This window comes from Mirounga angustirostris, unplaced genomic scaffold, assembly GCF_029215605.1.
Source record: "Mirounga angustirostris isolate CCGP_5_RB_7025 unplaced genomic scaffold, mMirAng1.0.hap1 SCAF_1, whole genome shotgun sequence".
In the NCBI taxonomy this organism is placed as follows: Eukaryota; Metazoa; Chordata; class Mammalia; order Carnivora; family Phocidae; genus Mirounga; species Mirounga angustirostris.
This window is the reverse complement of record NW_026991709.1, coordinates 158,355,260-158,370,355: the sequence shown is the minus strand read 5'-3', so window position 1 is coordinate 158,370,355 and position 15,096 is coordinate 158,355,260. Positions and strand designations below refer to the sequence as shown.

The 15,096-nt window shown below is 49.3% G+C and overlaps 1 protein-coding gene across 1 annotated transcript in view; it reads right to left on the bottom strand.

Moving 5' to 3' along the window:
- Window positions 1-14,064, bottom strand: part of PODXL2 (podocalyxin like 2) — a 33,833-nt gene extending 19,769 nt beyond the window's left edge. Inside the window, exons 1-2 of the mRNA XM_045863765.3 lie at window positions 13,936-14,064; window positions 9,355-9,633 (exon numbers count right to left, since the gene is read on the bottom strand). Coding sequence (XP_045719721.2) covers window positions 9,355-9,633; window positions 13,936-14,005 — 349 coding nt within the window. The 5' untranslated portion in view covers window positions 14,006-14,064. The remainder of the gene's footprint in view (window positions 1-9,354; window positions 9,634-13,935) is intronic.
- Window positions 14,065-15,096: the final 1,032 nt, after the last annotated feature.

Below are 15,096 nucleotides of genomic sequence, written 5' to 3'. Positions count from 1 at the left end.
CAGGAGACAGGCAGCTCAGTCTCCTTGCTGTTGGTGAGACAGCAGAGGAATGCCTGGAACCTCTGCCAACCTCTCCCCCCTGCCTCCACAGCTTCCCTCCCTGAACACAGGGTGCCAGCTCTGTGAAGTTGCAGTACCCCCTGGTGGCCTTCATTGGAAACTACATCTTCCCCAGAGCCCGAGGGAAATCAGGCTTCCAAAGGACACAGCCTTCCTTTTACACATAAGGAAAAGAAAAGCTCACAGAGGGGAGGACACTTGCTCTAAATTGTGAAACTACACTTACCACAGCTGTAAAGTTGTAAAACTCAGGCTCGTGTATGATTAAAGCCAGTCTTTCAAGACACGCCTACTCAGTTAGGCCAACGCCCAGACTTGGCTTCAGACACCAGGGAGGAGCAAACTGACAGCAGGAGCATCACCTCTCCCCATCCATCTGCACTGCAGGCCATGGCCCATCTCTTGGAAGCTGGCTTGAATCACCAGACTAGTTGACAGGTAAGGACTCAAGGCTCAGCTTCTAGGTTCTGCAGCCAGGGGCTAGAATGCTGGCTGACCAGCCTCTAGGCCCTCCCACCACCCCTCTGGGACCTTGAGGCTGAGGTGAAATGACATGATGCATTCAAATCACCTCGCCCAGAAGACATGCTCTTCTCCCTGAGGCCATCTCTTAAAGTCGTGCTGCCGTCACACTCCATACCCCGAGCTCACTGCAGGTGAATCTGCAGGCAGGTGTTCCTGCAATGGGACTCCAAGGACCTAGGGGTTCTAGCTCAAGAAGGGACCTGGGAGGCCATCTGGACAGGAAATGGCTAAGTCTGGGTAAGATGGGCTGCCACCCTCTTCAAGAAGATGCCTCCTTAGAGAGGCTTTTCTATGTTGGTGGCTTTTTTTTTCTCCCCAAATTCCTTAAACCCAACTGCCGTGGTTCCCTTACAACTTAAGCCCATTTCTGTTTTATCTGCTTAAGTGAGGAACTTCTGGGAAGCATCTCCCTGGGGATAAAAACCTATATATTTTCTCAGTTGCTCCAATTTAGCCTCCTTTGCCTGGGGCTCAACAACTGGGATTATCCCTCATTCTCAACCCCCTCCCCCTGTCATTCTTCATCTCTTGTGGAAACTATGGATTCACCACAGTTTTAAGAGTGGTTACAAAATCAGCAGAGTAGGTACACAATAAATATTTGCTGAGTGAATTGCTGAAAAGCGAACAAGATTCACGAGCTAGAAGCTAGTTAATGCAAGCTGGAAAGTAAGGCTTCTTGACTCAGGCAGCACGGTCTGAATTTAACACAGCACTCACACTGCACTCTCTCCGCTGGACATGATTTGGCGGCTCGGAGGCAGCAGGGGGCCACTCTGATGAAGCTCCAGACCTCTGGACAACTTGGATTCTCCAGGCTTTTTCTTTTTCTTTTAATCTCACTCTGGGGGCTGGCTTTTGTCCCCTAAATAGATCATGTTGCATCTCCTCTCTCCTATGTTTCATCAGTTTTGTAAGTCTCTTTCCCCAGCTTATCAAGGTCACACTGGACTTCATTTCTGCCTTCCAGGGTAGCCATAATCTCATTGATGACCCTTGGTAGCCGCTGAAATATTAATGAACTGACTCCCCTGTTTAAGATGTGAAATTAAGATAGGCACCAAGCCAGTGGCCTTGGAAGATCACTTTAAATGTCCCTTTTGCTTAATGTCAAATCACTGAAAATTGCCCCCTGAGTGCAACACTCAAGCCAGTTATCCAACCGAGTGTTAATACAAAAACACTCACGAAATTCACAACAGACTTGTATAAAACAGAGGTGCAAGGGGAGAAGCTTTCAGTATAATTAAAAATGACTTTTTAATGGTCAACCTCAGTAGTCATCAAAGAAATGTAAATTAAACAAGATGATACAGTTTTGGGGCTGCCAACTTGACAATATACGTATTTATTTCAAGATAATACCGAGTATTGGATAAGTGCAGGAAACAGGCACTCAATCTGCTACTGACAGGAATGGAAATCAGGCCCCATTGGGGGTGGGGGGTTAACATGAATGAAAAGCTTTAAGAACAAACATTCTGAAGCTGTCGTTTCACTCCTAGAAATGCACCCTAAGGAAACAATGAAGATGCTCATAATGACTCGGGTTTCAAGGATTCCCATCATGGCACAGCTCACAGAACAAAAAACTGGAGGCCATCCAGCGCTCAGGCAGCAGGCCACCGACTGAAGGGGTGGTAGCCAGGCCAGGCTTGGGAGACTACTCCTGCCTTAAAACTGAGGGTGGACAGCTCCGTTAGCTGACTTGGAGAGATGCTGGTACATGAAACAGCAGGACCTGTACACTGTAATTCCATTTTTTATAAAAGCATATTTTACGTATTTCCCATATGGGAGAAATTTCCAGAAAGATATATGCCAAAATGTTAACATTCGCCAATTCTGGCTGACGGGATTAGGAGTGGTTTCTCCTTTCTTCTTTTCTGCATTTTCAAATTTTCACATAATGATACTTATTAGTAGTGTAAAACAAAAGTACAGGGATCTTTTTCTTTTTGGAATCTAGGTGCAAGTGCTTCTGTCAGCTGGCCTTCTTAGCAAACATGCCTGATTTGTGTGCAGTGACCCAGAAGGTCAAATCATTCAACAGCAGTTACGATATCAATGCATAAGAACCATTTCCAGGTCCCAGCAGACTGGCTTTGATGATCTGCTTTCTACAAAATTCATCACAGGCAATAGTAATTCAAGGGGTCTAATGAATGATTTCACATGGAGGGGTAGCAGATCTTAAAGAAGAAATCTCAAATTTGAGATTTCGCTCTGCCACTCGTTACCTGTGTGATTTAATGCCACATTTAAACCTCTCTGAGCCGGTTTCCTTAGTTATAAAACAGTGATCCTAACGATGCCTGCTTTTATGGATTTCACTGGGCTGCTGTGAGATTAAAAAAAATGATGTGAATATGATTTATATAATAATATAAGCACTCATGAATGTTCCTTTATGCCCAACCATCACTTGGCATGTACTCCCCTCCTCTTGGTCCAGTACTGTGGGGCACTACCCCCTGGCTTCCAGGGGTGCTTGAGAGCCAGTCTGGACCAGAGAACCCAGTCCCTTTGGCCTCAGGATTGGGTCGTAGATGGGTTCATGACCCAGGGCAAACAAACAAGCCTCCATCCTGAGATTTTTCCAAAAGTGCTGGGGAAGCAGAGTTCTCTCTCTGTTGGGGCTGCTGAGTGAAAGGAGATGACACTGGAGTGACTGGGGGCTCTCTGAGCCACCACACAGGGACAACGTGCCTGAGAAAGAAGCCAGCCAGGGAAGGTAAGGCATGATGGAGCAAGGCAGGTGCTGATGTCCCATTTCAACACCTGGATCCCACCTGCCTGGGTTCTGCAGTTACTGAGCCAATCAACACCCCCTTTTTCACACAGGCCTGTGAGCCTGTTTGAGTTGCGTTTCTAGAACTTGCCAACCCCAAAGAGTTATTGCTTTTCTTGTAGAACACTAATTAGTTTGTTCACTAGGAAAATTAAAACTGCATGCAGAGAATTTTATTAAGGATATTGGAGAATGAAAGGGTGGAGGGTGACAGGAGAGACAGCCTTGGGATGAGTGGGTAACCCAGGAAACTGTTCTTAATCATTAACAATCTTGCCTGAATTACTTATCAGGTCTTAAGTTGGCTTGATGCTAGCTGGTGGAGGGGCAATCTACATTCCATTTCTTTCTCCCTACTTGGCTGAGACCACTCTTTTCACCTGAAATGTCAGAAAACCATAATATTTTAAAGCTGGAGAAGGCTTCGATCTATCATTCCTCACTTACAGAGGAGAGACTGAAGCCAAGATTGGACAAGGAACCTGCTCAAGGTCACACCGCTCGTCACCAGCCGAGCAGAAAGACCAGTGACTATTTTTGCTGTGGGACCTCAGGATCGTCACTGTAGGAGAAGGAAGGCTCCAGCTCTGGCTCTTCTAGGTCCAACAAACTAGCAATGAGATGTATAGCAAAGTACTCGTGACAAATGGTTTCCTCTCTAACACATACCATCTCTGTGCTCCCACAGCAGGCCGCCAGGCCCAGGCGCTCAGGAGCCACTGACTCCAGACTCAGCTCCACTGTAAGCAAGCTGTGCAGCCTTGGTCAAAGCTCTTACCCTCTCTGGGCCTGGGTTTCAGCATCTGTGAAGCAGTGACAACTCCTGCCTGTGGACCCTACAGAGTGGTTGTGAAGTTCAAATAAGCTAATCAAAGAGCAAATTCTATGGAAAAAAATTGGTGATATTTACTACATAAGATATAAGACATTACTGCTAGTCTCTAGTAAAATCATTGAGCTGAGAGGCAACCTAATAGAAAGAGCCAAGGCTATGGAGTCTGAGAACTCGGGTTTGATTCCTGGTTCTTACACTTAGTAGCTAGACTGTTATGCAAACTCCTGGAGCCTCAGTTTGTTCACTGGTCAAATGGGAGTAACAATATATACTTGTTTCTGTTGAGATTAAATGAGATAATATATTGAAACACCTAATATGGCACCTGGCACACACTAGGTGTTCATATATGGGTCAATATCATAATTACTAGGAAGGTAACGGGTCTGAGATTAGGCCCATCCACAGCATGGCTTTCAACAGTCATTGCTCCTGGGCATGGATGTATCCATGTCCCCAAGGGCTGTGTTAGGACAGCACTTAGCATGGTCACTCTGACCTCTGGACAGACTCCTCCTCCAGGCAGACCCTTTGAAGGTTCCTTGAGTCTCCTCCAACCTGAGGAGCAATGCCCTCCTTCCTTCCGGAGAACCCTAGATGGAAGCCTCGGACTTGTAGTGTCAGGAGCAGAAGAGGGCAGAGGCAGAGGACACTGCCTTCCCGTACAAATGAGCCTCACACCTGGAACACTTCCTGTCTCTGTTATGGCCTCACACCGTATTATCAAGGTTCCATGAGGGCGCAGGAGCAGGAACAACTAGCTTCACGTCAGGGCCACTGCTAGCTCACAGAGATGCCCCTCTGGGCAGATGACTTAGAAAAAGGCACTCCTTCCGTCCAGCCCCTGACCCGGTGAGTAGTGTGCAGGCTGCACTGCAGCCCCAGCTCCCCTGCTCGGCAAGGTGCCCTTAGACAGGGCACCACCCACACAACCATGTGCAGTCCTGCCCACTTGGTAGAGATGAAAAGGCCTCTCAGAGGCTGTGTCTTCTGAGCTGGGTGTTGCAGGATGATGACGACAAGTCTGCCAGGCAGCTGGGATGGAGAAGAGCGCTCCAGGCAGACAGGACAGGAGGAAGGGCACCACAGGCTCAGGGAACAGGCCTGAGAAGACACTGATTCTCAGTCCAGCTCTGTCACATACCAAGTGTGACCTTGTTAAAGCACTTAGCTTCCCTGTGCATCAGTCCCACATCTGCCAAGCGGGGATGATAATAGGCTAATGAACCGATGCAAGCGGGAGAAGGGAAGGAGATGAGGCCAAGGGGAAGGCTGGGCCAGAACATCAAGAGAATTTTCTGCAGTGCTAAGACGTTTCGCTTTTATCCTGTGGGTACTGTGTTTTCACAAATTGCCTTGGGGGTGTACAGAGAAAAGACTGACCCGAGGAAAGGCAAGGGCCCAGCGGAAAGGTGAGTGACGAGGGAGCCTGGCAAAAGCAGCTCTCCTTCCACCCCCTCCTCCGGGGCTCTTGCCCATTCTTCGTGCAGGGCACCTGAGTCCCCATCTCACAGTCGTTCAGGGCATCTAGTAGAGATGAGGAGACAGACCACACCATAGAACTGGCACAAGGAGAGGAAATGGACGCGAAGTGCCCAAGAATACATATTTAATGAATGGCAGCTCTTTTCACTATTAAGAGGCCCAGAGAGGCTAATGGGAGAAGAGAGACGAAGTGAGAGGAAAAGGAGGGGAAGGGAAGGGAGAGGCAGAGAAAATTTGAGTTCATTAAAGCCTCAGGGCCATCCCATTGTGATCCTGAGGAAGGTCCTAGGCCCAGCGACGTGGCTTTCTCGGCCGAGGCCCTCGGAATGGCTGCTTGTCTCAGACTAGAATCTCAAGAGTCTACACAAGAAGAAAAGCCCAGAGAAAGACCCAAGTACATCTAATTGCCGAGTGCTTCTTTTCCATGACGAGGGGATAGATTTATCAGCCTGTGCTGCTGTGGTAACAGGCTAGCTTTATGGGGGAAATGAACTAAATCCCTATCTTATACCACATACCAAAGTAAATTACTGCTAGAATAAAGGGTTGAATGCAAAAATTTAGGATGAAAAAAATAAAGGAAATAAAGATGCATATATCTCAGGGAGGGAAAGGATTTTCTAAACATAAAGCAAAGAATAACACATAAAAACATTTCATACATTTCAAAAGAAAGACTGTCCAAGTTTGTAAAAAATTAATGTTATGTCAAAAATTACTAAAATAAAAAAAGTAATTGATAAACTGGAAAAATGTTTTCTATATATATCAGAGAATGTATCCTTTTTATATGAGGATTGGTACAGTGGTAAGAAAAAATTAAAGCCTCAATAGAAAAAAATGGAGAAGTAATAATAGATAATATCGAGTACTTATGATGTACCAAGTGCTGTGCTAGTGCATTAAATGAATTACTGCACTTAAACCTCACAACTCTATGATACTATTTCCTAGATGGGAAATCTGAGGCTCAGGTTGCTCCTTGCCAAAAATCACACAGCCGTTAACTGTCGGTGCTGAAACCTTGGAATCTGCCTGACACCAGAGCCTGCTCTTCATTATACATGCCTCCAATTGGAAAGGACTGTAAGTGGTCAGAATATGTATATATACACACATACACACATATGCTAACATTCACTAGCAATCAAAGGCCATTTTAATTTACCTATCAAGTTGACCAAGATTTCTAAATGACAAAATGCAATGCAGGGAAGGGTCCAACAACCTGGCATTCATCCCACCTCTGGTGGGTATGGAAACTGGAAAGACCTTTCTAGAGGCCGATTTGGAAATATTTAACAAAAGCCTGTGGAAAGATTGCTATCCTTTGTGGCAGACATGCTCCATCCCCTCCAGATCCTCTCTCTACCCTTCTCTCCCCTGTCCTCTGCCCTGAGAGATGGACCCCAAGAGTCACCACAACAGGCCGTGTCCCTGCTCCCCGACCAGACTCCTCAACAGAGGCAGGGGAAGAGAGAAAGACAGGGATCCTGGCAGAAGATGGGAGGAGAGGGGATCAGGTATTTCCTCCCCTGGTTTCTCCCCTGCTGGGTCATTGCTCTTGCCAGATCACTTGCTTTCCACCACTCTCTGTCCCTCCTGGTTCCTTTCATCCCTCCCTCCCTCCATCCCTTTGGGTGTAGGGGCACTGAGTCCTCCGCTGCCACGGGCCCTGGACTCCTCTGTGGTTGGCCTATCACCTGCCCATACCTTTCTAAGTTCCTTGTTCTATAAATAAACCCTCCCTGGACTATCTCAGTTTGGTCACGTCTTCTTTTTCCGGGTGGGATGCTGACTGATACGTCTTTACACCTAGCAATTTTATTCTAGAAATCTATCACGAGGGGCACCTGGGTGGTTCAGTCGTTAAGCGTCTGCCTTTGGCTCAGGTCATGAACCCAGGGTCCTGGGATAGAGGCCCGCACATCAGGCTCCCTGCCCAGCGGGAAGCCTGCTTCTCCCTCTCCCTCTGCCCCTGCTTGTGTTCCCTTTCTCACTGTGTTTCTCTCCCTGTCAAATAAATGTATAAAATCTTTAAAAAAAAAAAAAAGAAATTTATCACTAGGAAACAATCAGAGAAGTGCAAAAATACATAATGATAGTTTTAGCAGCGTTAAAACTGGAAACAACCTAAATATTCAACAACAATAGGGAGCTGGGTTGTTTTTTTTTTTTAAGATTTTATTTATTTATTTGACACAGAGAGAGACAGCAAGAGCAAGAACACAAAGAGGGGGAGTGGGAGAGGGAGAAGCAGGCCTCCTGCCAAGCAGGGAGCCCAACGTGAGGCTTGATCCCAGGACCCCAGGATCATGACCCAAGCTGAAAGGAGACACCTAACAACTGAGCCACCCAGGCGCCCGGGAGCTGGTTTTATACATATGATGAGCCACATGACGAAATACTATGTAGCCATCAAAAATCAGGTTTAAAAAGAATATTTAACGATGTGGAAATACATTTATTAAATATTTAATGTGAGGGGCGCCTGGGTGGCTCAGTCATTAAGCATCTGCCTTCGGCTCAGGTCATGATCCCGGGGTCCTGGGATTGAGCCCCACATCGGGCTCCCTGCTCAGAGGGAAGCCTGCTTCCCCCTCTCCCACTCCCCCTGCTTGTGTTCCCTCTCTCGCTGTGTCTCTCTCTGTCAAATAAATAAATAAAATCTTAAAAAAATATTTTAAGTGAAAACATTATGATTCCAATTTGGCACATAAGTGACTACAAGGATGTATCCCAAACTATTAATAGTAATTCTCTTTTAGTTGTGAGATTATGGGTGACTTTTGTTTCCTTCTTTGCATTTTTCATATTTTCTACAATTTCCAGGGATTATTTTCATAATTAGAGGACGTAAGTCCAAAATATTATATACCCTAAAGAGAAAAATTTGAACTACATTCTGTAACAGCCTGCCACCGTGTGCACGGGCGAGCACACACACCATGTGGCAGTCCAGCATTTACAAACAGGCTCCTGCTGGCCAAGAACGTGCACAGTTGCTGAAGCCAGGAGCATGGCGAGCGTGCTCCGCCATGTCTGCATCCAGCCCCTAACTGCATGCATTCCAGCGTGGCCCCAGGCCTTGGGTAGCTGGCCCCCACAGGTCCATCAGCCATGCTCTGGAAACCCACGAACCAGCTGTGGGGTGTGACTGAGAGAAGGGAGGTGCCTTGATCAGGGGTCAGAGAGACCTCAGGAGGGGCACAGGAACCTTTGACAGGGACAATATAGCACAGCAGGGAAACGGCACCCCTAGACCTTGGGAAGCCTTGGCTTGGATCATGGGCTGAGCATACGAGCGTCTGTATGAACTTAGGCAGGCTTTTAACTGCTCTGAGCAGCAGTTTTTGCATGTTTACACAGGGAGAAAGTTTCGCTCCCAGGCTGTCCCATTATATGGAGTTACATGAGCACAGAACATGGGCTCCCTAAACAGAAGCGAATGTTAAAGAGAAAAGAGCCTCTGGGACCAGTAAGACACTGGGGGTCCCAGAGACTCGCCTGTGGTGCACAGGCAGGCAGCAGCACGGTAAAAGCTGGTGGGAAGAGACAAGAGATGTGATCGGAGCAAGGAAATGGTCCTCTGGCCTTTTGCCTAGCCAGCCTCACTCCCGGCTACAATGAGCACCTACTCTTAGGTAAGAAGAGCTACCTGCAGTGGGTCCCAGGTCCAGACTGGAGTCATTCAGCTCCTCCTCCTCTTCCCAGAAGTACTGTGGTGGCTGCAGAATGCGCGACTCTTCACTCTCTTCACTGGGAAAACCCGAGCCAGGGGCTCCCAGGCCAGCTCCCAATCCCATGGCTTCACTGGGCTCCTCTGAGTCCAGTGGCTCCAGGCCCTTGGGTGGCAGGAGGTCCAGCAAGGAGGTGGAGGTGAGGCCCTCTGGGCCAGGCTCATCGGACCCAGCTGCACACATGCCCAGGGACGCTCCTGCACAGACACGAAAGCCAGATGGTTAGGAGAGGCCGGAAAGGCCAGACTGCCACAGGGTTAAGACACGTCTCCAGGGGCGCCTGGGTGGCTTCATCGGTTAAGTGTCTGCCTTCGGCCCAGGTCACGATCCCAGGGTCCTAGGATTGAGCCCCACATTGGGCTCCTTGCTCAGCAGGAAGCCTGTTTCTCCCTCTCCTCCCCACTATGCTCTCTCTCACTACCTCTGTCTCTCTCTCTCAAATAAATAAATAAAATCTTAAAAAAAAAAAAAAAAAAAGACATGTCTCCAACAGCAAAGAACCCAAGGGTGCTGGTGGGGACTTGCGGGGAGACACTCCTGACACCCAGGGGCTGCCAGGGGATTCTGAGATGCTGTTCTCACTCCACAAAGGCCAAGCTGTTTAGCCCTCCCCATGGCAGGGGCAAAGGGGAGACCAAGGGAGGTGGGCAAGAGAGAGTGAGGTTCATCTGACTCAGCTCCTGCTGGGCATTTGTTCACTCAGAAACGGCCACCAGTACCCATCTTCGCTACAATTGTGCTGGGTGCTCAGTGCACAAACACAGTGAAGAACAAGTCCCAGATTTGAAGGACCTTGTGTGCACTCTGTTCCCCAGGCTTCTGTCCTAAGCTGAACATTTTCCAAAACTGCATTAAGAATGACCATTGTTTGAAAAGTGTAGTCTAAGTTTTAAATGTGATACCAGCAAATACAACAGCCCTGTTTTGTAGAAGTGGTACCCCCAAGATTGGGGGAGCCAAATGTGATAAACTTACCTGGAAAAAACTCACACAGTTCACAAAGAAAAAAGTCAACTGATGAGAAATGTTTGTAATAATTATATAAACATTTTACAGATCTCCAGGTCACCTGAGCAGCCAATCTTTGAAAGGGCCATTGGGTGAAAACCTTTATCAACAGATACCAGCCTTTAGCGGGTATGTTTTATGTCAGCCTCTTTAGAAAAGCGCAAACTGGTTTTCTTTAGGAATTCTTGGGATTTTAGCCACTGGAGGCTCAAACTTGCATTGCCTCTTCAAAAACCTGAGAGCTGCCTCTCTCAGAGCTGAACTGGGGTATGGTGGGTCTTGAGGAAGTAGCGTGGATCTTGAGGAAACTATCTCGGCCTTCTCAAGGAAAGTCTGACCAGGAATTCTGTTGATTTCCCACTTCTGGAAATCAAATACTGTGTAGTCAGTGAAGCTCTCTGTGCAGAGGACTAAGTGAGGTCTGGTGAGTTCGCTGGGACCACGCCCTACCATTTCCACAATAAGGTGAGTTTCTCCATTCTCTGAAGGTCTCTCCTCCACCTGTCAGGCAGAGAAGCCCCTGTCTCCTTCCACCTTCTCCCCCCTCCCTCCTTCTCTTCCTTTCCCAAGCAACCGATATGAATGAACAGAGATTTTGATAATCTTGCCGAAAAGCTGTGTGTGAAAAAAGGAATCTGGGTTTTCATTCCTTCTCCAGTAAATAGTTCCATTTTCTTGAAGTTCTTTTTCCCTGTGATGATTATTTTTTCTTTATATAGACCTTGATATTTTCAAAAGCCTTGGCAATGGGTAATTAGGTAATTTCGAGAGGTTGCTTATTTTCAAACTTGCCCACCAAAATAGTAGCTGAGCCCTAAGCATTCTGTGTATAATTGCTTTTGCACTTGATAATTAATCTGCCTTAATTGAGACTCCATCTGATTTAAAATTTCAGAATTACATTCTCTGTGACTGATTTTCTTTTTCTTCTTAAAGATTTATTTATTTTGAGAGAGAGTGTGCACGCACGTGCACACACACATGCGCGAGTCGGGGAGGGGGGCAGCAGGAGAGGGGAGAGAATCTCAAGTAGACCACGGGGCTCAATGTCACAACCCAGAATCATGACCTGAGCCGAAACCATGAGGTAGACGCTTAACCAACTGTGCCACCCAGGCGTCCCTGATTTTTTTTTTTTCTCTAGCACCTATAATTTTCTGATACTTTGTCACTCCCAACAGAGAGAGGGAGAGAAAAAGAAGGCACATGAAAACGATTTGGGGACCAGCCTCAAAGAATTGAAAATCTGACCCAAACTCAGAAAAAGAGGTAAAGAAAGCAGGCTTATATCTCAGGGGGTGAAAAAAACAAGGCCTTAGTAATCTGCATGTTTTATCTCCCCTGCAATCTGCTCCTGATCCAAACATCCTTTTCTGATTTCCACCATCAGCTACACCCCCACCCTTCCCCTCATCAGCAGCTTTGAAGTACAGCTCTCCCTAAGCCCTTGCCAGACACCAATACGGGAGCTGCCCAGCAGCATCTGCCACACAGCCCCCACACCCTTAAGTGTCAGCTACAACAGAAATTGTCTAGAACAATCACCCTACCACACACACACTTACACTCATGTGTGTGTCTGGATGTGTCTGAGAAGCAATGCCCAAGGCTTCTTGAAGAGTTTCTACAGAAAGGTATATAAGAAAGAGACATACTAACAGACACATACATGTCACCAAGAGGAAGGTAATATGTACATCACGAAGTGTGTAGGGGAGGGAGGAGGTGGGAGGGAACGTAGAAGGAGTAAAGCTGCCCACAGTCATCCATGGCTAGCCACAGCTGGGCATGGGTCCTGACACACTTTGCTTGCCAGTTCTGGCGTGGCTGTTGCACAAAGAAAGAGCAGACTAATCAATATATAATTTATTTGTTGAATCTCACCTCTTCCAGAGGATTCAAGCTATGCAAACATAGACATAGGTGTATGTGAGTGCATGAGACAAATGCCAATGGACATATTTCTGTGCACACCACTTAGGTCCTTACCCATCTCTGGACTGATGGTGGCGAAAAAGTACCCTCACTGAACTGACCCTTCCCAGGGCATGCTCAGGAGCATGAGGTCCCTTTCCCCTCCCAGTCATTTTCCCTGGGATTCTGTCACTATGGGCCCATGGCAATGGCCCATCTCACTGCCACCATCAAGCAAAGACCACTCTCCCCCTTCGGGCAGAGACCCTTCAAAGGCCTCTTCTTCACTCACACAGATGCACACCTGTGCCTGTATCTTTGGGGGTTAACTTCACGGGAGATGACTAAGTAGCCAGTGTCCCAGGTCAACTCCCACGTACACACACACGTTATACTCCTGTGTCCATCAGAAGTGGAGTCACTCAAGGCCATCTGATAAGTGAACATGTACACAATACACACACATGGGCACACACACTCATTCCAGTGTGTCTTTCCACCAACACCAATTAGCAATCGCCCCTTAATATGTACTCATGGCTACTCTCCCCTCTGCTGTGTTGGCCACATGGAGAAGCTGTTCAGTCATGTCCTTATTTGACCCACCTCTGCAGACAGCACTTCTACCCATCCCCATTCAGTGGTGGTGGCCTATCTGGGAGGCTGCTACATACCCTGTGCCCACCTGCCAGGCACATACCTGAATCCCGTGTCTGCCGCTGGGAAGCTGCTCAGCAGGCTCTGTCACAGGCACATCTATTTCACACCTGCCCCCCACACCCAACCTGTCATCGCCCACACACACTGCCCTTGTGCACTGCTGAATGGAAACCACATCTGAGTGTCTCTCACACGCATCCCTGCGTGGCAGCTGCGCAGGCTATCCAGCAGTGTCACTGTCACAAGCAGAGACCTGGTTGCTGTCATACCTCTTCTTTTTGTGAGCTCCTAATAAAGTTGCCTAGCAGTCTAGACAGCCATTCACAATGACACACACCCCCTCCTGTCCGGTAGCACCACACGCGCGTAAACACACCCCTCACTGTCGCAGCAGCTGCGTGTACGGCTCTTTGGCACTTTCCCCCTCGGGGCCGCAAGACACCCGCGCCCACGCTCGCTGTGGTGACCCCACGGGACCTGTAAATGCCGTCTCCCCATCCCTGTGTGGCTGTCGCGGAGGTGGCAACCCGGGTCCGCCCTCCTCTCGCCAGTGCTCCTGCCCTCCCCAAAGGCCCCCTGAGCAGAGCCCCCAGGGAGCGCGTGCAGGAGCGCCCGCCGCCACACTCCGCGCCTCCCCTGCGTGTGTGTGTATGTGTGTTTGTGTGGGCACACGCACGCCCCCGCGCCGGGGAGCCGCTCTCACACTAGGCACACGCGGTGTCCCCACGCCCCCCCGGCCCTGGGAGCGCGCGTGTCGCGGACCGCGCAGCAGCCCAGCCGAGCCCCGCGCTCCCGCGCCTCGCGCGCCAGCCCCTTTGTTGGCGGCCGGGGAGCTGTCCAGCACCGCGGCCCGCCGTCACCGCTGCCACCCGCCTGTCCCGGCCCCGCTGCCGCCCGCCCGCGCGGCGCGCACTCACCCCCAGCCAGCAGCAGCAGCAGCGGTGGCAGCAGCGGCGGCAGCCCGGCGGCCCGAAGCAGCCAGCCCATGGTGCAGCCGTCGCCGCCCGCAGCCGCAGCGGCGCGGCGCCTCGGCCGGCGTCAGGGGCCGCGCGGGCGGCGGCGGCGGCGCGCGCCCGCCCCATTGGCCCGCCTGGCTGTCACTCACCCTCGGCCCCGCCCGGCCGCGTGCCGCGGGCGCGCCCCCGCGGAGACGAGGCGGGCGCGCGGGCGGCCGCCCCTCCGCTTCGTCCCTGGCGCCCAGCCGGCCAATCAGCACCGCAGAGGCCTGGAGGGGCGGGGCCGCGACCACGACCACCTGGAGGTCCGGGCCTCGCACCTCGCGGCTTCGGGAGCAGAGGCCACCTGCCCGAGGTGCAGCGAAGGAGGAGGGCACGCAGGAGCCATCTAGTCATCCATTCCACAGGAAACATTTCCTGAGCGCCCAAAAGGCCACGGGTGGTCACTTGCATGGAAGGACACTGATCAGAGAAAACAGGAGTGACCCCTGACTCTGTTGACACGAAGAGTGTCTTTAATCCTACATCAAGAGGTTGAATGGGGACTCTAGGAGGAATGGGGTCAGAGAAGGCTTCTCAAGGGCACTTGAGCTGGGCAAGCTCTCCTTTGCACCTTGGTTGCCTCAACTGTTATATATGGGCTTTCCATTATCAGAGCACTGTTTCTTAACTTTTGTAAAGTGTCTGATCCCTTTTGGTGACGAAAGTTCATTCATGTGCCAGGCACCATGGTAGTGAACAAAACAGCCACAACCCTTATCCTCAGAGCTTAGTCTAGTGGAGAAGACAAACCTAAAGAAGACCAACACGACATACATATGATTGCATGATTAAATTGTAGTAAGGTCTGTTAAGAAGTATAAAGGAATATGAGACAGTATAGAAGAGAACCTTTACACATGCCTTCCTGAAGAAACGACATTTAAGCTGGCACCTGGAAGGATGAATGAGTATTAGGTAGGAAGTCAGGTTAGGGAGAGAATCTTCCAAGCAGAGAGAAAATTGCATTAGTAATTGCTGAGTTAGGATGGAGCTCAGCCTCTTTAAGGAACAGAGAAAAGTCCTGACCCTTTGGGGATAAGTGAAATTTAAACATCTACAGCAGTGATAATTTCCTGGAGT